Genomic DNA, 23,014 nt, shown 5'->3' with positions numbered 1-23,014 from the left:
AAGTAAAAAACGTAAAAAGGCATTATCATCGACCATGGCGGAAAGTTGGAAGATTCATGATTTAGCATTGTAACTAGAACCTAATTGTAAGATTACAGAAAAATCTGAAACATGCAAAACAATCAGACAAGGAGCAGTGAAATGGACACAGTAAACATCTCAAAGCACCCACCATTCTATTCCTCTATTCGCCATCATTTTCCAAATTGTGATGTGAGTGCTGAGGTACGCTGCCACATTTGCCGTCCTAATATAACACTTGCATGAACCGAAAGGTAAGCAGCATTTAACCTACAAGTGCCCAAGGAACAAAACAATGAATTGGGCATTCAACGAGACACCAACCCAGGTAGGAATGTGTAAGAAACTAATAAGAATCTTACTTGTCTACATCAGGAGTGGCCAGAGGATCATACAACTCTTGCTCTGCACCTGCAATTCCACCCGCCGCCGAGTTCGAAATGTCTTGTGTACCCTCTCCCTGAAAAACTGTCGACCATGAAGAACAACAAGTTTCCACAAATTGCAAAAACGTAAATAAGTTCATTTTGTTTACCTGCTGTGGATACTGGGGATAGCCATATCCGCCATATGCGTACAAGGATGGGTCTTGAGTTGTCCCATAACCATATGCATCATAGCCTTGCCCATAACCATAATACCCATTCCACTGATTCGGATCTGCTTGTGCAACCCAACCATCCTTTAACAAATATCAAAGATCATCAACGACATTCAGTGAACCAGCGAGTATAATAAGGCCATACATCACATCAGTCTAGGTCATAACATAAATTTTTACCTGTCCTGGATTTTTACTCCAAGAGATGCGAACTGCTTGTTGACCAATCACTTGTCCCTGCATTTTCTGAACGGCTTCTTCGGCAGAAGGCCTGGGTCAGCATGGGGCAGAAGTCAAAATTTTAGTCAACAGAGCTAGAAATGAGCATACATGACAAACTAATACATGGAAGCGAGCACAAATGAATTCTGAGTTTTACTGGATGGCCTACCTGGTTTTGAATTGAACATAACCATATCCCTTTGTTGCAGGTATTTTGACATAAATAATCTCTCCTAATTGGGAGAATGCTTTCTTCAGCTCTTCCTCTGTAACATTTGGGTCCAAATTGGCAATTGAAATCTGTACACCAAAACCAATGCATGAAAACAATCAGGAGAATTCCGAGAAAAAAAAAAAGCTCTTTTTCAAGATAAAACTTACCGTTGTACAGGTGACATCACTTTCAGGTGGAAGCCCTTGTCCAGGTTGAGCAATGTATGCTTGGACTGGTGCAGCAACTGCAGATGGTACTGGACCTGGGTAAACAGCTATAGAAAAATTCCGGTTAAGCAAATGATTTCTGAACAGTATATAAGCTGTACAAAACAAAATTCGATAAACATAAATCAAGTATCGTGTTTTGTTATCATACCTTTGGTGACATATTGTTGCTGTACACCAACGTTTTTTTTAGGCGTCGCTGCGCTAATACGCATAGGCCTTGTTGAGCAATACAAACCATTCATTTCAGCCATAGCCCGATTCCTTTCACTTTCCTCAGCAAATTTAACAAATCCATAACCCTTTGATCGTCCAGTACTTGGATCAGTAACAACCTTGGCACCTCTAACAGAAGAATAATGAACACGGAATGTCTCTTGAAGAAGATAATCTGTAACATCAGGTGCTAAATCTCCAACAAAGATAGAATGATCAGGTCCAGCATCTACTTTCTGTCCAGAACCAAAAGAAGCCCAATTTAACCGAAAAGTTAGTTCAGTTCCAGGCATCTGTGTCCCATTGTACGTCTGCAGAGTTCTCTCTGCTGCTGCATGAGATATAAACTCTATAAAACCATACCCCTCTGGCTGTCCCGTGATCTTGTTACGTATTACCTTGACAGAAACAAGCTGCACATGTATGTATGTAAACCATTACAATCTTGATTCGAATATCTTTACACACTTAAGGATCACATAACACATAAGAAATTAAGCACATACAAAGATATAAACTAGAGACTAAAGAAAAGGATGTACAAGAAAAATTTCTGATAACAATTCTTACTTGCAGGAAACAGAAACCAAAGCCTATTGTGGAATCCAAAAGGAGATACAGAAGTACATGTATCCACCTAGTGCTACCTATTGTAACTATAGACAGGTGAACATCGAACATCGTGAGAACAAAACCATATTAAGAATCAAAGTTACAATAAAGCACAAGAAATATAAATCCCGAAAGTAAAATTCACTGTTTTTATCTTGTTCATAAATGGCAAAGAAACCCTAGAAGCAAAACCCAGGGAAATCGAGAGCTGTGGTTACAAAGTCACAAACTTTTATAGAAGCTGAGGAACCAAAAAGCTGAATGAAGAGTTACCTCGCCGGTTTGGGAGAAGCAGGAAGTGAGGTAATTTTCGTCGACCCAGTACTGCAAATCACCAATCCAAAGAGTTCGAACTTCTTCGAGGGTCTGAGGATGGTGATAGGAGCCTTGCGGCTGCGGAGGCTGCATCATCGCCATCGTCTATTTTCTTCACTGCCGCCAATACGTTAACCTAAACCCACGACGCGACGGGTCGGCCAAATATCCCGACCGATCTATCTAGTATTTTGATTTCTGAATATTTTCGGATTTTGTAAATAGATGTAGAAACTAGAAAATTAGAAAAAGGAACTAATATTTTTATAATTCAATTTCTCTTTTTCTATACGCCAAATTTAGTCTTAGGATTTTTTTCTTTAATTTATTATTTTAAAATTTGAGTTCAAAAAAAAAAACCAAAGTACAAACATTATATGAATAAAATGAAGAAAATTTATATGCTAGTAAATTAATTTTCCATTATTTTTTTTGAGAAATTTGGGTGTATAACCATAAAAAATTTAATAATTCAATAACTAACCTAAAAAAAAGTTGACTACAATATTCTGTGTATAACATGTAATATATACTAATTTACCCTTTTGTTCATATGTCATATCATTTTCTATGTATTTTGTTTTTTTGTTTTTCTCTATCATCAATTTTATACTATTCTATGTTATGTCATTTAAGTTTATATTATTTCATTTATGAATTTATGTAATCTAACTTTGATGCGCGTTTAATTCGATAGTTTGGGTTCCTTATGTTGTATCTCTTAGGGTATAGCAATTCGATAGTTTTGGTGTGTGTTTAATTCAACAATTTAAATTTTCTATGTTATATTTCTTAATGTTTCGGCATATTGAATTTTCAATGTTAGTATCTCTTAGATTATAATATTTCTTTTTTAGCGTACGTATAACTTGATCGTTTGAATTTCTTATTTAGTATTTTATAAGGTATAGCATTTCATCACCACCACTATACGTAGAATTCATTACTATTCTATTTAATTCTATACTATTTTAGTTGTATCTATTTAGATCAAATTTTGTTATTTATTTTTATTTTTATAAGTTTATTTCTATTTTTTAAAATCCAAATCATGATATATAAAGAAAAAAGACTAGGTTTTATTTCCATAAAACTTATAAATTACTATTTAATTTTTCAAACAATTAATGTGGAGTAATACATAAATGGGGTAAAAAATAAAAAAATTATTAAAAAAATCAATTACACTTCTCTCTCTCTTCACTCTCACGACACTCTTCTTTCCTTCATTCTTCAGTTGGCGTGTGTCCTTCTTCCAAGGTTAGTTTCGTCATATCCCTACTTCTCATGGTTACTTACTACATTTTTTGATTTAGTATGCTATATTCTTAATTATTTTTACAATTATGTATATTGAGCAAAATCACCCTTTTTTTTCATAATCGACTTCACAATTAAGTAAAATTTGTATATGGCTATCAGCCACTCGATAAAAATTTAATTTGGAATTTTTATTTTAGCGATTTGTCACACACCATATTTTTAGGATGGTATGTCAATTTTGCGTTGTTTCAGCAAAATTATTTGACCGGACAGAGTTTATGTCACAATGAGGGAGTGTAGATTATTCAGGGTGAAATGACTCTTAGAAGTTAGGTGGGCCTATATCCCAGTGAGTGTGTGAAGTTTATCGATGATCGGAGATCTGATTTTGAACATTGAAAGTTATCAAAGATCGTTGATCAGTCATCCCTACACCAACTAGTCGAAATGTAGAATTGATCCCCTGATGACCATGAGACAAGGCGAAATTAGTCAAAAATTGTCCATACCATGCTAAAAAGTTCATTAACTATCATTTAAAAAAAAAAAAACTGGGCTTGCCTAAGTTGCCTTGCTCCATTCCATGCACCAAAATCGACAATGATTTTGGTGCTTTTTTTTTTTTTTTGTGTTACTGTGAAAAACTTAGGTCAATTAATCAAACTAAAATAAAGTGACATCTTGTAGTTAAACATAAACTCAGATATCCCCAAATTAATATGAGTTATACATATGCTCAGGGCTAGATTTTGTTAGGGGTTTTCGAACAGATATTATGATGATGATGGTCGTACAATTAATCATATACGTGGAGTAGAAGTTCAACAACATTAACCACATATGCATATGTTTGGCTCTAAGTGGGATGGATACATGTGCTTCTTTGCATTGAGAATCGTTTATACGTGAATAAAGATTCTAATAATGTGGTCAAAGTCAAAGCTCCTCTACACTTTATTTCTCTTATACATTACAGATATTCATTTCTATGTTTTTAATCATAGCTAGCCAATAATTAATGAAGTCTTCATTTAATTATGGGGTCTCTTCATTTTTGACCATCTTGATGTTTATATAAACACAAGCACAGCGAAATGCACTGATATATGATTGTTTTGGGGACCTCTAGTATCTTGAGCACATTGATTCTTGTTTCTTATAGAGGTATATTATACAACTTAAAAGATTAATGTAGTGATGAGTTAATATATAACTAGTGTGGTTAATGATTGATTAGTGGAAACAAGTAGTATTGAAATGTAGAGGATAGACTGGAATTTTGTATTGTGCATTGCATTGGTAATGGACAGTTAATGATAAACAGTGACATGTGTTTAGTAACATTAAGATCTTTGGTAACATCGCTGTCTCTCTCTCTCTCACTACTCTCAACGACAGCATTTAATATTTGCACTGTTGCAGAAAAATAAAAACTAAACAATAGAAGAAGCATATTGGCACTTAAAAAGGGGATGTATTTATGTAATCGTAATAATAATTGTAGTAGTATTTATTTTGGCAATGATAATTCTGCACCAAAACAAAGAAAGGAGTGGTCCAACACCAAGAAACCCGCTTATCAAAAGTGTCTCCAAGTTTATATCGAGTAATCATCATTTTTGTTAAGCTGCAGTTAGAATACCCAATACCCATTATTGGTTACCAATATAAAACATTACATTTGTATCCAACTATTCATATGCAGAAGTTGAAATAAATCAAATAATAGGTGATATCTCGTCTTATCCGACAGTTGGCTATAATCTGAAAATGATTTTAAAGACAAAATTCCAATATAAAACATTACATTTGTATCCAACTATTCATATGCAGAAGTTGAAATAAATCAAATAATAGGTGATATCTCGTCTTATCCGACAGTTGGCTATAATCTGAAAATGATTTTAAAGACAAAATTCCTTTTTAATAGTTCGCCGATGATATAGTACTGTAATATATTATAGTATGAGTATCGTATAAGATTCGTACGTTTTTTACTGTGTAAACGGTAATTAATTTTTGATATACACCAATGGTAAATTAAGGTGAGAAGAACACTAATAGATGAGATATTTATTATAAGAGCATGATTAACAGCAACATCTTAGAGATATCTTAGTATTAAAGTTGATTAAATATAATCAAACCAACAAAATTAATCTAAGATTTGTATCTTAGCTAAGACTTTTTGTGGGAGTTAAGAAGTGGATAGGTGTCATGCTTTGCTTCATTCATGGCTATCCAATCTCTTTCCTTGGTCTTCCTCAAGACCTCTGTGACACCGAAATCATCAAGGTAACTAATTGATTCATTCTTCGGAGTCATCATTTGAGTTCCATATTTGAATTTGATAATTTGGTGCTTTCAGTTATCTAGGTTCGTGTCAAAATTGGTGTCTATCGTCCACATCTTGTTGGATTTGATGACTTGGATGTTTCAATTTATCTGGTTCGTGTAAATATGCTGCTTTGGGGTTTGCTATAGATGGTTTTATGGCTGCAAATGTCTGATGCTACTATCTCACGGGTGGATTTCACATATTCTACAGATATACCTTCAAATTTCTTCGATACGATGGCCACTAGAACTCGAATTCGTGATCGAGGTATGCATCTACAATTGAAATTAAGTTTAAAATATTTGTGTGTTATTTATGTTATAAATTGTATCTCATGTATGTTTTAATTTTTTTAATTTGCAACAATTATTAAATTTTCTATAATTATAAATTTTATTTTTGTATTAATATTTTTTTTTCTAAAAACCACATGTTAAGAACCTACCATTAATCACACAAAAATCTTAACCCAAAAATACTATATCTTAACTATCACTTTTACAAATATATTACTTAAATATTCCTAAGATTTATTTATAAGATACTACCAATAATCATGCTCTAAGTATCTCGTGTTAGGAGTTGTACTTGTTTTCACATGGCAAAGACACAAAGGTCATGTGAGTACATGTGTTCACTGTTCAAATCTTCCTCCTTAATCTTCAGTCAAACCTTCCTTGATCCCTCCTTCAAATCCACATCTACATTATTCAAATGATTTCTTAATAATTAACCAGACTTAATCATTGAAATAACGAAATAAATATTCGATATTCTTACTATTTATCCAACGCATCTCCCGATCGATGTGAAGTGAGTAATATTTTTATTTGCATTATGCATGTTCATTATCTAATCTTTCTTCATCTTCCATAGGTTCTTCCTTCTTCTCTTCTTACATCTCTGTAATTTGTCTCCTTCTCAACGTGTCCATGTGGTCTTACCTCATTACCTCTCTCTCTGTCCTTTATATAAATGTTATCCATCATCTTCACTTCTCTCTCTCTCTCTCTCTCTCTCACAAAGTCCACTTGCTCTATATCTTACACGTTGCTTTGTTTGTAACTTCATAACTAGCTCCATTGTTACATAGTACGATCATGGTATCAGCAGAAACGGCGACAATGGCGGAGGCGGAACAGTCGTTGACAGGGCCTCGCATTTCCTTCTCAGCGGATTTGTCATCATCAGATAGCGACGGAGATTTCATCTGCATCAACCCTGCGATGAATCTCATTGTGGGTAAAGAAGAAAAAGACAAGACCTCAGTGAAAGCCGGAGACTTTGAGTTTCTGTCGGAAAATGCAACGATGCTTAGCGCCGACGAGTTGTTCTCTGAAGGAAAGTTACTTCCTTTCTGGCAGGTTAAGCATTCAGAGAAGCTTAAAAACGTTACCTTGAAAACAAAAGTCGAAGTCGAAGAAGAAGAAGAAGATCAGAAAGTAGTGAAAGAGGAGGGTATTGTTCATAACAACAAGGAGCAAGAGAATAACAACAACAACAACAGAGGAAGCTGGTTTCTTGACGACGACCCATCTCCACGTCCACCAAAGTGCACGGTGCTGTGGAAAGAGCTTTTGCGGTTGAAGAAACAGAGGACTACGACAACGACGGTTTCGTCAACGAGGGTATCGTCTCTCTCGCCGTCTTCTTCTTCAAGCTCGACTTCGTCTTCTTCGAGTTCGATTGGTGATGCGGTGAAGAAGGAGGAGAGAGAGAAGGAAGGGAAGAGAGGTAAGAAAGGGTTAGAGAGAACGAGATCTGTGACTATGAGGATAAGACCAATGATTCATGTTCCTGTTTGTACTCCGTCTAAGTCCTCTGCTCGATTACCTCCTCTGTTTCCTATAAGGCTCCAGAAAAACAGAGTAGAGAGACGAACTTGATCAACATATCTGTTTATCTATTTGTGACTTATATCTATCCTTCCTTTGGTTGGGTTTTTTGTGATTAGATGGATCTTTGTGATTGAGGACTGAGGTGTGACAGTGTAAATGTGAAGGGCATTTTCATACCCGAAAACAATAAGATGAATACACCCATTTTTATGCTTTTTCATTTCATTATGTTTTTGGATTCGAAAGTCTTGTTCTTTTTTTGTGTATCTCTGTCTGTATCTAAGCCTAAAGTTTTCAAAGGTTTGGGTTTATTAGAAAGATCAAATCTTTGGTTTACGCTTTAGATGATTTGTTAGTTTAAGATTTGAAAAGGTGGGAGAGAGAGAGAGAGAGACAAGAGAGTAAATGCCAAAGATATAATGAAAGAGCAAATAGTGTTTGATAATGAATGATGTGCACATGCAAGTTTCAGATGTTTTGTTAGATCCTTTTCTCTCAGCAAGAATCCACCAAGTGACTTTGGCTCAACGTTTATAGGACAGGGTCCACTTCTGTAACTCTCTCAGCTGGCCTAACGTTATAAACCCAACAATCAAACTGATCCCTGACATCAAATTCATATAAAGTGAAATCAATCTTTGACGTATTCGTTAGATCATATATGACTTCAATCATGATAATGCCACGCTGTCTTCTATCATTACACAACACTACAGCAAATAATGGATGGATCACAAAAATATATAAACTAGTGTGTGCACAGTGTCTCAGCCTCTCGGATCTTAGGCTGAAACTTTCGGGTCTATATATAGAAATACGAGTTTTCTTGCCACTTAAAATGTCTAGCTACATGAATACATGTAGTCAAGCGGAACAGTGAGAGATAATTTCTCACTTGAAAGGGTTCTTTGGCGTAGACCAACATGACAAATTCTCAACAAAACGAAACCACTCGCCCTTTACCAGTTTTTGAAGAATGTAAACAATACACATATTATGTGCTATATATACGTTTAGACATCTAACTTCGATTCACACACATGCTACCCAAAAAAAAAAAAAGCAAAAACTTAAATCATGTTGTGTCAAAAGGATTATATTGTTCTTGTTTAAGCAAATTGGAACACCTATTGACTTTGATAGTTGTTCAACGTGGAGATTGAGACAAAAAGGGCTACTAGAAGCTAAGTGTGCATATTAGACAGTTCAAGGTGACATATAATACAACTCTGATCGGATGGGTGAAAACTACTAGGAATTTTTGGACTTGCCTAAGATAAAGTCTTGGTTTCTGAAGAAGATTGCTTGGAACTTGGTCCATTAGACTATTGTTTTGCAACAATCTCAAACGCAGGAAACAAACACATAAAACAATGTCAATGGTCTGGCTGCATGTGACTGTGAGAGACGGAGAAGGTTCAGGGGTTAGGTAAGGTCAGATAGAAGAAGGTGTTGACCCTCTGGTCCAGCCGGAGACCAAATAGGAAGAGCGAGTGCGAGTCAAAGAGAGGTCCTTTTATCTCTCCGTTATTTCCGTTGCGGCTGACGTAGGAATTTCATGCCTATATGGCCCAGTAACGACTAACGAGAGCTGGCTCAGGATCAGTCAGGCCCATTCTTGTAGTGGCGTTTTGGTAATTGTGTTAAGTAACTGCGCTGGCCTTTTGTCTTTTAAGCGGAATAGATGTTTTATCTTTTTTTTTTTTCTTTTTTTTATAAGATGTACAGTATATGCTTTTAAGCGGAATAAATGTTAAGTACAAATGTGAAATTTATTATATAAAGTATGGTTTTCAAAGTTAATAATCCACGAGATTGTGATATGTGTCAAATTTTTTGAACTGAGATTTTGATATGTGTCAAATAAAATTTTCCTTTTAAAAAAAAAAGTAAAAGGATAATTATAAATTTAAACAGTTTTAAATTGTAAAGAGCTAATTATAAGGAAATTGTACATATATTTCCATAAGAGTTTTTGCCATCTAGCAAACTATACATATATATAAAGAATTTATATGTATATTTCCATAAAAATCGAAATTATAAAATTATGCTAAACATTTTATTTATAAGTTACTAACTGTACAAGAAAAAAATTTAAAATTAGAAAAAAATTTAAGAAAATTATGCAATGAGTTATTATTAATCCTATAAGAAAAAGATAGTAAATAGTCACTTTTATATAAACAAATAGAATGTCTCATATTTTCTCATTAAGCAAACTAATTTCTTAACGATATTATTTCATATCAATTATAAAAAAATACTTCGAATCACGATGATTTTCTAAAAATAGCATGTGATATTCAAATCTAATGAATATATGGCAATTGAGGCAAATTAATAATTATGAACGGCGATAGACATAGATTAGAGTTATTGTCGGAGGGGCTTGGTCTAATGTCGGAGGAGATAAAAAAGGTGGAGTAATAAGAGAAGTTGAGGAAAGAGGATAAGAGGCGGTAGCAGTGGTGTTGGTGTTGATGATGGGGGTTCAAGCTTGATGGTGGTGGCGGCAGTAAAAATTGATTAAGGTGGTGAGTCGGAATTAGCGAGATTCGGTATTGATGGTGGTGGTTATTGTGATAGTAGTGAGATTTAGTTGTGGTGGTGGGTCAGAGTAGTGAGACTCGGTAGTGATGCCCGACGAATGCGAGAAATTGAGATAGGAAAAAAAAATAAAAATATGGTGGTGAAGAAATCCGATGAGAGGGAGAGAAAGGGAAAGAAAGAGGAGTTCGAACAAAAATAAGAGAAATCTAATAAGAGAGATACATAGAGATTTGAGAATTAGAAAGAAGAAAAAACGAAGAGATTTGTAATGTGGGCCTAAACTGAGAAAAGCTATGTAGCAAATTGAGGATATTTCATATTATCAATTAAGTTACATGACATGGATATAGACAGTCTCATATTTTTCTTCTTTTATTGTCACAATTTTATTATGACGTTAAACTTTTCTAAAAAAAATCTATATTTACGTAACTTAGACTATATGTTTACATATTATACATATATCGTTCGTATGTTTACGTAACTATATAATTTTATCTTTTCTTATTATCATAGTTTTGTTTTCATCTTGTCTACATTGAAATTATAAGATGTAATACACTCTTCCAATGGATGTAACTAACTTATTAAAATTCAATAATATAACATATGAACATTTATGACTTCATAACTTATAATAAACAAAAAATTATATAATTTTATAAATAGGCCAATATTTATATTAGATAATTTATTAATTATTATAACATAACTATAAGTAATGTTTTATATTGTGCATTATGCTAATAAATCTATATTTAGAAATAATTATGCTGCATTTGCTAAAATATATATGTTTATAGAATTTTAGTTAAGCTTACAAAAATAAAATAAAAATATTAAAAATGATAATCTCGACCGGCAACCCGTGCAACGCACGGGTCCATTTCTAGTGTAAAATAGAATAGAATTGTAAGTAACATATGTATCAGTGTTCTTATATATATATATATCATGTGGTTAAGTTCACTTGACTCCGCCTTCTCCACCGGAGTTCGACTCCAGTAAGTCGCGTTACCCCACGTAATAGGGATTGGCTATGGATCGGGCCTTGTCGATCTAAATATGTCAATCCGCACTATTCGCGGGATGAAGTGATTTAAGTAAAACTATTATGATTAAAATTATTGTTCAGGATCCAAGATCCGTTTGTGTAAAACGAAACATGTAATAATTTATTATTATTATTATTCAAATTTGGGACTATTTCGTATAAAAATACGTTTTATCCGTGAAATATTTGAACCTGGAATAAAGCTTCAACGTGATAAAGAAAATATTGACGAAATATTACCATTTATGACAATATGTCTTTCTGTATGTTTAAAAGATGTCGAGAATGATGGGAAAAAAAAAAGATGTCGAGATTTAAGTATAAAAAATCCAAAAATTTATCACAGATGAGATTTGATAGTTTCCAACTTAAGATTTTGTAGTGTTCCAAATTAAGATTCTTAGATTATGAGTGGATTACTACGAAATGGTTATAATGTGGCTAGATTTTGGTTTATATAAAAATGTGGTTAGTTTTTCTTCGAAAAGTTAGAATCCCTCAAAAAAAAATCGGATTTGAAGTATTCGTAACATATATAGAAAAGAGATTATCTTATTTATTTAAGTACAATAGATATAAAAATTTATGAAAGATGTAGAAATTTTGTAGTTTTGAATTCGGGATTTTTGAACCAAATTTATATATTTTATCATTTAAATATAAATATAAATACAAAAATTGTTTACCCATCGGTTTGAGAAGATTTATATAAATGTATATAAATAAAAATAGAAAAATAAAGATTAATTAATATAAGATAAACAAAAAGTGTATATTTTTTAATTATTAAAAAATAGATCATTAATATAAATAAACAAAACTCCGTGATTTGTTGTTAAATATAAATATGAAGATTATTTGTCTAATTGTTTGCTTTTTAATTATAATTTTGTTTTTTATTTGTGTGATATATATAAGTATTAAGACTAATGGCAAAATCTGTAAATAATCTAGTAAAATTTGGATAATAATTTAAATGGGTGGAAAAAGGCGATACGTCAGCATAACAGTTTAGTTAATAACATGTCAAAGTAAGATTTATTTTTTAGAGTGCTTCTCTATTAATATATAAAGAATAGATGTGGATACTTTGATAAAAAAAAAATAAAAATGTATATATAGATACCAGCTAACTCTGTTTACAGTTGTAGTAGGTCTTTTAGTCTACGACTTCCGAATTTTTTATTTCCACGACTAATATTGTTTTCTTTCGACTTTTTTGGTGATTTCGAGAGTTTCATTTTTTGACTTTATATCATATCTTCTGTTTTCCGTGCAACAGCCTTTCTTCCAGAAATTATTTTGTTTTCCTTCGGTTTTTGTATTTTAAACCGCATCACACCCTTACATTTTTCCTCTGTTTTATATAATAAAAATCTTTCAGTGGAAAAAAAAGGATACCAGCTAGCTTCACACATCACCTACGTAGTAACATGACACACATCACTTCTTTGACCGAACTATCTAGGTATTTGCCCACTTTAGATCTCATTATAATTATTTCTTATGATCTCATAGTGAATAAATCACATTTTTACAAACACAAATATTAATGAAATATGCTATTAAGAGAGACACAAAAAGATGAGGGTAAGGTCTTTCATCAATTTGATTTGCTTGCTAAGATCAAAGACGACTCAGATCATTGGTTTTTGGCCCAACAAATTCAAAAAGATGATGAGCAAAACAATAGCAAGGCAAGCGTAGGGATTCACAAGGTTTGGAAGCCTCCGGACAATCCTCGGCTCAAGTGTAACATTGCTTCTTCTTGGGACAAACACAACAAGGTTGGAGGAGCTGATTGGGTGCTTCGGAACTCTTTAGGTGTGGTCTTACTTCACAGCAGATGTTCTTTCAGTGAGATTGAGACAAAGCAGGATGCGGAACTCAGATGCTGGCTTTGGGCTCTTGAGAGTATGCATAATCTCAAAATCAGAAATCTTCTTTTGGCTGCTGAGGAGAAGTATCTAATAGATGCGGTGTTAAGGCCTGCAGCTTGGCCTTCCTTTTATGCACAGTCCGAGTCTCTGTCAATTGCTCTAAGTCACATTCCGCGTTGGCAAATTATGTTTGAGGAGAGATGCGCTAACAAATGTGCTTTCCTCATTGCTCAAAGTGTGACAAGAGAGGATCGACGACAATCATACGTAGCTACCGGCTACCCTTTTTGGTTACATGAATTATTTAGTGAAGAGATGTATACTACTTGATTGTAGTATCTTTTGTATTCTTTTCCATGTAGGTGATTGTCATGGATCCCCTTCTTTTTGGGTAAAGTTGTATTCTGAAACTACTAAGTTATCAATATATTGAATCAATCAGTCGGAAAAAAAAAAAAAAAGAGACACAAAAAGATGCTACATGCTGCTGAATTCCATATATCATAATGAGCTATGAAAACTTAATAAACCTTTTATTTTCCTCCACTTTATCGTTTGTTCTCGCCTTTTTTTTACTTCGTTTGTTTAAAGCATACTCGTGCCTCCGAAGTTTTCATTTCGTGTGGTCACCATTTATAAAGAAATAGTTCCTTTTATCTTCTCAAATTAAAGAAACAGTTCTTTCTTCCCTCTTTAATATTTTTATTCACACATTCATACACGTCTCCTTTGTGGCAGACCACCCAAAAGTCCAAAAGCCTTCTACACTTATTTTTAGTACCAAATAATAATGACTAAACCATCAAAATAAGTTTTAGTTGTTGCAATAAAACTGCACAGCAAAAAAAAAAAAAACTGCACAGCCTCTCGAACCCTTTCGTCGTGGGACAAGCTTTTCAATTTCCCGGTTCACGCGCGCAAGTTAGCAAATGCTCACCACCGGCGAGGAGCGCAAATTAGCTAGAAAAAACATTTCAATATAATCAAACAAAATGAATGAAAATTTAAACTTTCCAATTATACATTCTTGGACGTAAAAAAATAAAGGGGGTTTTTTTTTCCTGGGTGAAATAACGAAAATACCCCTAATCTCTTTTGTGCCTGGATTGCATTTCAAAACGCTGCTTCTGCTTCTTCTCTGATCTCTCCTCTTCTTCGGATCGTCTTTTACTTTGTGAACGATGGAGCAACAACCTGAGAGGCGAGAAGGCCGGAGTTTCCCGGAGCGTAAAGGACAGAAGCGAAAGCTAGAGGAAGGAGCAGCCGCCGTAGAAGATCGACAGATCTCTGCCGTCACCACCGACGGAGGCCAAGCGCTTCTCACCGAGGTTGCTGCTCAAGTTTCGGTTCTAAACTCTGCCTTCTCTTGGCAAGAATCGGATCGCGCTGCTGCTAAGCGCGCAACTCAAGTCCTGGCTGAGCTAGCTAAAAACGGTGAAGATCAGTTTCCGATCTTACTCCTTTTTCTGCGGTTTTTTCATATTTTGTTGCATGACTAGAGTGACCTGTGATGTTCAGCAGAGGATTTAGTTAACGTGATTGTCGACGGAGGTGCTGTTCCAGCTCTTATGACGCATCTACAGGCGCCGCCCTACAACGACGGGGACTTGGCTGAGAAGCCGTACGAACACGAGGTTGAGAAGGGAAGCGCTTTTGCGCTTGGTCTTCTAGCAATTAAGGTTTTTATCTTCATTTTCTCTCAGTCAGTTAACTTGTTAGAAAGCAGTTTCCTTTTATGTTATGTAGATCCAAATCTTGTTTTCAAGGCAAAATTTTGGTAATTGAACTCTTATAGAGGAGGAGATTATATATAGTTTGTGTGATCGTGTTGTGGAATTGATTCTTAACAGCCAGAGTATCAGAAACTGATAGTAGACAAAGGTGCCTTACCTCATCTAGTGAATCTGTTGAAGAGAAACAAAGATGGTTCTAGCTCTCGAGCTGTGAATAGTGTTATCAGAAGAGCGGCTGATGCCATCACCAATCTTGCTCATGAGAACAGCAGTATCAAGACCCGTGTTAGGTCAGCATAAATTTAAGTCATTTCCTCCTTTCGAGATTTGTTTTCAGTACAACTCCATCCGCATGACTTCCATTTTGACAAACAGGGTAGAAGGTGGCATTCCGCCTCTCGTGGAGTTGCTTGAATTTTCTGATTCAAAGGTTCAGAGAGCAGCAGCAGGGGCACTGAGAACCCTTGCATTTAAAAATGATGATAACAAGAACCAGGTTTATATTGCTATCTTACAGCTTCTTCTTAGATTTGGGCGCAGCATGATAATTATTGTCTTTGCAGATAGTTGAATGCAATGCTCTTCCCACTCTCATTCTAATGCTAGGATCAGAAGATGCTGCTATACATTATGAAGCGGTTAGGAATCTTTTGCTGGTCGAGAGTTTTTATAATCAACTGTTTTGCTACTTATTTATCTATGTGTGACTGACATTGAAATAACCAGTTGAGTCATACTTTTCTAGGTTGGAGTTATTGGCAATCTAGTACACTCGTCTCCACACATTAAAAAAGAGGTTCTTGCTGCCGGGGCGTTGCAACCTGTCATTGGTCTTCTTAGGTATGTGGACACTCACCATTTTGATGTACATGGTTCAGCATAGAGTTGTTATTACTTTGGCTAGAGCTGAAATTTATGTAAATCTTACCAGCTTCTTTATTGCTGAGGTTTTTCTTTTGTTAAGATGCTTTGCTGTTAACCCCAAGTTCATTCTTGAATTTGTCTATTACAGCTCCTGTTGCCCTGAGAGCCAAAGAGAGGCGGCTTTATTACTTGGGCAGTTTGCCTCAACTGATTCTGATTGTAAGGTACAATTTCATCTCAGGTTTTCTATTCTCAGCTCTTCCATTCCCCAAAGCCTTATCTCTTTTTCTGTTTGGTTATACGAAGTGATAAGTTGTTTGTTGCTGTTGATTTGTAGAATATACTTCCCGTTTCTCACTAATTCTACCATTTTCCCTGATTTATTGGTGGCTTTTTTATTCATTTTTCTCACTTCATGCTCAAAATTATAACTTTGCAGGTGCACATTGTGCAAAGGGGTGCTGTCCGTCCTTTGATTGAGATGCTTCAGTCACCGGATGTCCAGTTGAAGGAAATGTCGGCCTTTGCCCTGGGTAGATTGGCGCAGGTTCTTGTTTTAAAACTTTTGGTAGTTCGGTTTTGAAAGTGTACGCATTCCCATTTGAGTGTTGTTAAAATAGTAACTTCGCTCTTTAGATGTTGCCTCTTCTTACTTCCAGATCAAACATTTGATACCCCAGCTGTTATCATTTTGTAGCTTTTGTTTCTTAGTGTTTTTAAATAATACCTAGTGATCCTTGCCATTGCCCTGGTTGTCAACCGTTTTCTTATTGGTTCCTTCTAGATTTGTTTGATTTTAAATTCATAGATGCTAAAAAGCTGGCTTCCATGGTTGTGGAAGAAAGGTTTTCTTATTGTGTTTCTAAAACTGTTTTCTGTAGGGGGGACTTTTAAGTAGTGAGTTATATTAAATAGCAAACCGATGTGTCTTTTGATTTCTAGCATACTCTTTCTTACAGGATACCCACAATCAAGCTGGTATTGCCCATAGTGGTGGCTTAGGACCTTTATTGAAGCTTCTCGATTCAAGAAATGGATCATTGCAACACAATGCTGCATTTGCTCTTTATGGCCTTGCCGATAATGAGGTGTGCTATATGCTACTTTCGGTATATGTTCTAATCAGTATGCAAAATTTGATGGTAAACGTCAATAAATGGGTTATTGATCCACTTTTCTTCCCCTAGGATAATGTGTCGGATTTTATCAGGGTGGGAGGTATCCAAAAGCTACAAGATGGAGAGTTTATTGTTCAAGTATGTATGGCGTTGTTACCCTCCCTCTACTTTGCAGAACCACATTGCCATGCTTCTTTATTGTCTAGATACTGAAAATTCTTAGCAGGTTTCATTGTATTGTTTTACTCTTCCCCTTAAGGTGTTTATAATATACCATGATTTTTTAGGCAACTAAAGATTGTGTCTCCAAAACACTGAAGAGATTGGAGGAGAAGATTCATGGAAGAGTAAGTGAAACGATACTTGTCTTTAAATTTGTTTTTTTCCATCTTTGATGACTAAAAAAAATACACAATTGACGATTTGTAGTTCTTTATCTTAGTCGAGTTTCTGAAGCTCTGTTGAAGTTTAGCATTTCTCTATTCAACCTTTGAGATTTCTGTGCTTTGATTTTCCTTTGTAGGTTCTGAGACATCTGTTGTACCTAATGCGCATTTCAGAGAAGTCTATCCAAAGACGAGTTGCTCTTGCTCTTGCTCATCTCTGTTCACCCGAGGATCAGAGAACCATATTCATAGATGACAATGGCACGTGACAGTTTTTATTTTATTTATACGAGCTAGTGAGATGCATGCTTTCTGTTTTTAGTCTTCTATAATGTTAAAACTTTTAATGCGTTAACCGTCCAGTTTAGATGTTCTTTGTCCGAAAAGTTTTATATTGAGTTGTCTTTTGACAGGGTTGGAGTTGCTACTCGGTCTTCTTGGTTCTTTAAACACTAAGCAGCAACTTGATGGTGCGGCAGCGTTGTACAAATTAGCAAATAAATCTATGGCACTTTCTCCAGTTGATTCTGCTCCTCCTTCCCCAACACAAAGGGTGAGTTTCCTTTTTGCTTCAGTTCTCCAATACGTAAGGGGTGGAAGTCTCAATGCAGTATTCTGTATGTCTTTTTGTGACAGGTTTATCTCGGAGAGCAATATGTAAATAATGCTACGCTGTCTGATGTAACCTTTCTAGTCGAAGGTAATCACATATTAATCCAGAAGTTTAGGAAGTCTAGTTAGCTCCTAAGTCCATATGTAAAACAGAAAAATCATCCTGCAGGAAGGACATTCTATGCACACAGAATTTGTCTGCTGGCATCCTCAGATGCATTTCGTGCAATGTTTGATGGTGGTTACAGAGTAAGTGAACTAAATATTTTGGCTTTTCGATAATGTTCTTGTGGAGTAAATGGTATTATGATGACAATGACCTATGGGTGTATGCTGTGCTGCTCTGTATTGAAAGAATACATTTATCTTGTGGGGAAATTAGAGCTGAAATGTGTCACGGTTTGTGTTTCTTTAACACCACAGGAAAAAGACGCTAGAGATATTGAGATTCCGAATATCAAATGGGAGGTGTTTGAGTTAATGATGAGGTATGATGAACCTCTACAGGCTTTTAATTGACTCACTCGAGATATTGAGATTTCGAAAAGTCTGTGAGAACTTTTCATAAACACGTAATTATCTCACTTGGATTATGATTTTAAGGTTTATATACACTGGATCTGTCGACATAACAAATGAGATATCAAAAGATCTTCTAAGAGCAGCGGATCAGTATCTCTTGGAGGGCCTGAAACGACTCTGTGAATACACAATTGCTCAGGTGAGCCAAAATTATATTGCAATGCAATGTGATGTGGTTTGCATGACACTTATCGAAAAATTCTGACACGGTAACTTTGCGTATGTATGAAAGGATATAACATTGGAAAGCATAGGAGACATGTACGAGCTCTCAGAAGCATTCCATGCAATGTCGCTGAGGCAAGCTTGTATCTTGTTCATCCTGGAGCATTTCGATAAACTGAGTTCAATGCCTTGGTAATATAAACAAGTTGGCATTCTCTCTTATCCCCTAAGATTTGTGTATGGCCAAATTAGTCTGAAACATAGTGAATGGAAAATGCAGGCAGAACGAGCTGGTGCAGAGAACAATACCAGAGATAAGAGAGTACTTTTGTAGAGCTCTAACAAAGTCTACTACAAACCTGCAAAGCTTGAGGCTGTAGAATGTGGAAGAAGAAGAAGAAGAAGAAGACTGCACTTAACTAGAGGTAAGTAGACAAGGAAAATATAGAGAAAAAGAGAGATCAAGAGCCGCCATTAGAGGTCTTTATGGTCATGTCTTGAGTTGTTATAGTTATTTGCTGTGCTTTTGGTTCGTTTTGGTCATTTGTATTGTATTAATCTCTTCTGATCACGATCGGTCTTGAAAGAAATCGCCACCTTTGTATCCAAAAGATACCGTTGTGGTAAACTTGCGATTATTCAATTCAAAATCCAATCTCCAACTATCCTCTCTTTGTTGAAGGAAAAAGATACTTTGGGTAGGATTTTGACTAACCTGGTTGTGACTTGTGATGATTTGACTGATTGGATGATATTGGTAGTGGTGACTGAATGATTTAAGAGATCATTCAACATTGTATTGTTTTAGACAAAAAAAAAATAAAAAAAATAAAAAAATTCAACATTGTATTGTTGAGAGTCGAATCTTCAAAACATATGAAGATGATGATATACATTATACAGTTTTTTTTTTTTTTTTCTCTCAAGTGTTTCGCTTTTATATATGCCACAGAAGTTGGATTATCCAAAGAAGATTTACGTTTTCTTCCAAAGTCACGATGAAATATTAAACTTTTTGTTTTTTTTTTTTTTGCCCTGAATAACTTAATGGTGTGAAGTCTATAGACTTAGGAGGGAGATTTAAAGAGCTCCGGCGGTGAACTTTTTTTTTTTATTTATAAATCTCGATTTCGAGAAACCCTAAAACACACATTGATTTCGCAGCCAGAGACTCTAGAGCTCCTCATCGGTTTCGGTACGCTTTTCTTTCCCTTGTATTCTCATCGGCAAACGGAGAAATTGTGGGATCCGATTATGTAACTCGAATGGAAACTTGTAGGGAATATGCTCTCCGATCTTTACGAGATTACTCTCCTTAATCTCTGTTATAGATTCTTATGCAAAGTATTTTGTGATTCAATCTGATGATTTTTCTTTTCCAATTCATGAATCCGTCGAAAGTGTGTTAGGATGCGAATAGTTTTTATTCCTTTAGGCTCGATCTTTGATTACAAAACCATAAAGAGCCTCCTCTGATTATTTCTAGCTTTTTGTGTGTTTTGCAGTTCTATACACTTCTGGATTTGTGATTATGGCTGATACGCTTGATTCCCGACCTCATGCATTTTCGATTAAACTCTGGCCACCGAGTTTACCTACAAGAAAAGCTCTCATTGAGCGCATTACCAACAATCTCTCCTTAAAGACCATTTTTACTGAAAAGTACGGTAGCTTAACCAAAGACCAGGCTATGGAGGATGCTAAGAGGATCGAGGACTTTGCTTTTTCCACTGCTAACCAACAGTTTGAGAGGGAACCTGATGGTGATGGCGGTTCTGCTGTACAGCTTTATGCTAAAGAATGCAGTAAGCTTATCTTGGAAGTTCTCAAGAAAGGCCCTGTTGCCACTAGAGATTTGATTTCTGAGGATTCTTCTGCGTCTCCCCGTGAAACTTTTTTCGATATTTCTAAAGGCCAACGGGCTTTCATTGAGGCTGACGAGGCTGACGAGCTTCTCAAACCTTTGAAGGAACCTGGCAACGCTTACACTAAGATATGCTTTAGCAATAGGAGTTTCGGCTTAGGAGCTGCTCGTGTCGCTGAACCTATCTTGGCGTCTCTGAAAGATCAGCTTAAGGAAGTTGACTTGTCAGACTTTGTTGCTGGACGACCCGAGGTTGAAGCTCTTGAGGTTATGAATATATTTTCTGACGCACTTCAAGGTAGTATTCTCTCATCTCTCAACTTATCAGAGAATGCATTGGGTGAGAAGGGTGTTAGAGCATTTGGGGCACTCTTAAAATCTCTGAGCTCTTTGGAAGAGCTGTATTTGATGAACGATGGTATCTCTAAGGAAGCTGCACAAGCGGTCTCCGAGTTGATTCCTTCAACAGAGAATTTGAGGGTCCTTCATTTTCATAATAACATGTCGGGAGATGAAGGAGCACTCGCAATTGCAGAGGTTGTCAAGCGTTCGCCACTGCTGGAGAATTTCCGGTGTTCTTCCACAAGAGTCGGATCAGAAGGGGGAATCGCCTTGTCAGAAGCACTTGAGCATTGTACTCATATGGAGAAACTTGATCTGCGAGATAATATGTTTGGCACAGAAGCCGGAGTTTCTCTGAGCAAAACTCTTTCAAGCTTCAAACACTTGACTGAGCTTTACTTGAGTTATCTTAATCTAGAGGATGAAGGTGCCATAGCCATAGTAAACGCTCTAAAGGAGTCTGCTTCGCCCATTGAAGTTTTAGAGATGGCAGGAAATGACATAACAGTTGAAGCTGCTTCAGCTATCGCAGCCTGTGTAGCAGCAAAACAAGATCTGAAAAAGTTGAATTTGTCTGAGAATGAGCTGAAAGATGAGGGATGTGTCCAGATTGCAAAGAGTATGGAAGAGGATCATTCGAAATTGCAATACATCGATATGAGCACGAATTTCATAAGAAGAGCCGGAGCACGAGCCTTGGCTCATGTTGTTGTAAAGAAGGAAGCTTTCAAGCTGTTGAACATCGACGGGAACATCATATCAGAAGAAGGCATTGAAGAATTGAAAGAGATATTCAAGAAATCTCCAGAGTTACTTGGAGCTTTGGACGAGAATGATCCTGATGGAGAAGAAGAAGATGATGATGAGGAAGACGAAGAAGATGAAGAGAACGAAGGTAACGGGAATGGTGAGCTGGAATCGAAGCTGAAGAACCTTGAAGTTAAGCAGGAAGATTAAGTCTTTGATGTTGGTACTTTTCAATGTTTTTGTTTGTTTTGTACCAGTATTACTTAAGCTGCTGCTACAAAGACCAAAACATATTGAGACTTTGGTAATTTTTTGCCGATTGCTTCTATTAGTCTTTTTGTTAAATTCGATTTGCTTTGGTACCGTTTTGGTTTAGATACAATTTTTAAAACAATTTTTGTTAACTTGAAAAGTTAAAACAAACGTGAAGAAAGTTTCAGGGAAGACACAATCAAGACAAGATTTTGAGTCTAATTAAATAGTTAGAATAAGTAATTGATGATTGCAAACGCAAGCATAAACATATTTTTTCAACAGTAACAATGGCATTTTGCTCCACCAGCAACACGTTTGCAAAACCCGCCTTTCTTATTATCACATCCATCACGACACCATTTGTTGCATCTCTTTCTGTCTTGGTACGTTTTGCAAGCTCCAAATTTCGCATGTGTGTTACAGCACAACGAATTTCCGGATCCTTCAACGACATCTATAACATGCAAACAAAGATTTTCACCTTTATGATTCACGTAAAGATCAAACAAAAAGATTTAGGTATAATACAAGATTTATGGTGAGTGACTAACCAATAGAGAACAGAAGAACAATTAGCATAGCAAAAAACATGATTTTCACGGTGGTGGTCATCTTCTTGATCTTTTTATCCTCTCTATGAGCTTAAGGAATTACTGTAGGTGTTCCTTCCATCTATTTATACTAATTTGCCAACCTTTTATAAATTTAGATTTGGAAAAATACCTAATGCCATATCCTAATTTAATGGATCAAATTTCCTTGTCTTTTTTCACCGCTAATTATAGATTTTAGTTATCGTTTTCCAGTTTCATGTTCATGTTCTTTGTTTACGGCAATCTAAAACACTAATTAGATTTGCAAAACACAAATAAAAGTATATTAGTTTTTGATCCAAGTGCTGTATAATCTAAACTTGGGAAGGTTCATGTGACGAGTGACGACTATAGAAAAGAAATGATGTCCATTTGTAACTTAAAAGAAATAGAAATGAA

General features: G+C 35.5%; 5 protein-coding genes across 8 annotated transcripts; 3 read left to right on the top strand and 2 right to left on the bottom strand.

The window, feature by feature from the left end:
* Positions 1–7: 7 nt before the first annotated feature.
* LOC9310010 (polyadenylate-binding protein RBP47B') lies at positions 8–2,723 on the bottom strand. 2 transcript variants are annotated; one of them, XM_021020663.1, is made up of 8 exons: positions 2,387–2,723; positions 1,437–1,914; positions 1,226–1,332; positions 1,014–1,144; positions 803–893; positions 557–703; positions 384–481; positions 8–291 (listed from the first exon to the last, which is right to left on the bottom strand). In XM_021020663.1, the coding sequence occupies exons 1-8, from the start codon at positions 2,528–2,530 to the stop codon at positions 195–197; spliced, it is 1,293 nt and encodes a 430-aa protein (XP_020876322.1). In that variant the 5' UTR covers positions 2,531–2,723; the 3' UTR covers positions 8–194. The 2 variants fall into 2 exon arrangements, with proteins under 2 accessions (XP_020876322.1, XP_020876323.1); XM_021020664.1 differs by lacking the exon at positions 2,387–2,723 and adding an exon at positions 2,072–2,197 and having other exon boundaries at positions 36–291.
* A 3,863-nt stretch (positions 2,724–6,586) lies between these two features.
* LOC9310009 (histone-lysine N-methyltransferase SETD1A) lies at positions 6,587–8,210 on the top strand. Its single transcript, XM_002873896.2, has one exon. It carries the CDS (start codon positions 7,130–7,132, stop codon positions 7,913–7,915), a length of 786 nt encoding a protein of 261 aa, XP_002873942.2. The 5' UTR covers positions 6,587–7,129; the 3' UTR covers positions 7,916–8,210.
* A 6,230-nt stretch (positions 8,211–14,440) lies between these two features.
* On the top strand, positions 14,441–19,479 carry LOC9310008 (ARM REPEAT PROTEIN INTERACTING WITH ABF2). 2 transcript variants are annotated; one of them, XM_021022615.1, is made up of 19 exons: positions 14,441–14,788; positions 14,876–15,033; positions 15,205–15,377; positions 15,463–15,583; positions 15,651–15,725; positions 15,833–15,927; positions 16,100–16,175; positions 16,391–16,498; positions 16,911–17,039; positions 17,139–17,207; positions 17,357–17,416; positions 17,593–17,716; positions 17,869–18,008; positions 18,092–18,155; positions 18,237–18,316; positions 18,491–18,555; positions 18,671–18,788; positions 18,882–19,006; positions 19,095–19,479. In XM_021022615.1, exons 1-19 carry the CDS (start codon positions 14,536–14,538, stop codon positions 19,192–19,194), a joined length of 2,133 nt encoding a protein of 710 aa, XP_020878274.1. In that variant the 5' UTR covers positions 14,441–14,535; the 3' UTR covers positions 19,195–19,479. The 2 variants fall into 2 exon arrangements, with proteins under 2 accessions (XP_020878274.1, XP_020878273.1); XM_021022614.1 differs by having other exon boundaries at positions 14,873–15,033.
* Positions 19,480–19,727: 248 nt separating this feature from the next.
* LOC9307950 (RAN GTPase-activating protein 2) lies at positions 19,728–22,112 on the top strand. Of its 2 annotated transcripts, none has more exons than XM_002873894.2 (2): positions 19,728–20,009; positions 20,320–22,112. In XM_002873894.2, exon 2 carries the CDS (start codon positions 20,346–20,348, stop codon positions 21,975–21,977), a length of 1,632 nt encoding a protein of 543 aa, XP_002873940.1. In that variant the 5' UTR covers positions 19,728–20,009; positions 20,320–20,345; the 3' UTR covers positions 21,978–22,112. The 2 variants fall into 2 exon arrangements, with proteins under 2 accessions (XP_002873940.1, XP_020878275.1); XM_021022616.1 differs by having other exon boundaries at positions 20,007–20,089.
* On the bottom strand, positions 22,068–22,921 carry LOC9307949 (putative defensin-like protein 23). Its single transcript, XM_002871834.2, has 2 exons — positions 22,574–22,921; positions 22,068–22,476 (listed from the first exon to the last, which is right to left on the bottom strand). The coding sequence occupies exons 1-2, from the start codon at positions 22,632–22,634 to the stop codon at positions 22,298–22,300; spliced, it is 240 nt and encodes a 79-aa protein (XP_002871880.1). The 5' UTR covers positions 22,635–22,921; the 3' UTR covers positions 22,068–22,297.
* Between the last annotated feature and the right edge of the window lie 93 nt (positions 22,922–23,014).

The sequence above is a fragment of the Arabidopsis lyrata genome, assembly GCF_000004255.2.
Source record: "Arabidopsis lyrata subsp. lyrata unplaced genomic scaffold ARALYscaffold_6, whole genome shotgun sequence".
Classification (NCBI taxonomy): domain Eukaryota; kingdom Viridiplantae; phylum Streptophyta; class Magnoliopsida; order Brassicales; family Brassicaceae; genus Arabidopsis; species Arabidopsis lyrata.
Note: the sequence above shows the minus strand (reverse complement) of the source record. Positions and strands in the feature narration are given on the sequence as shown.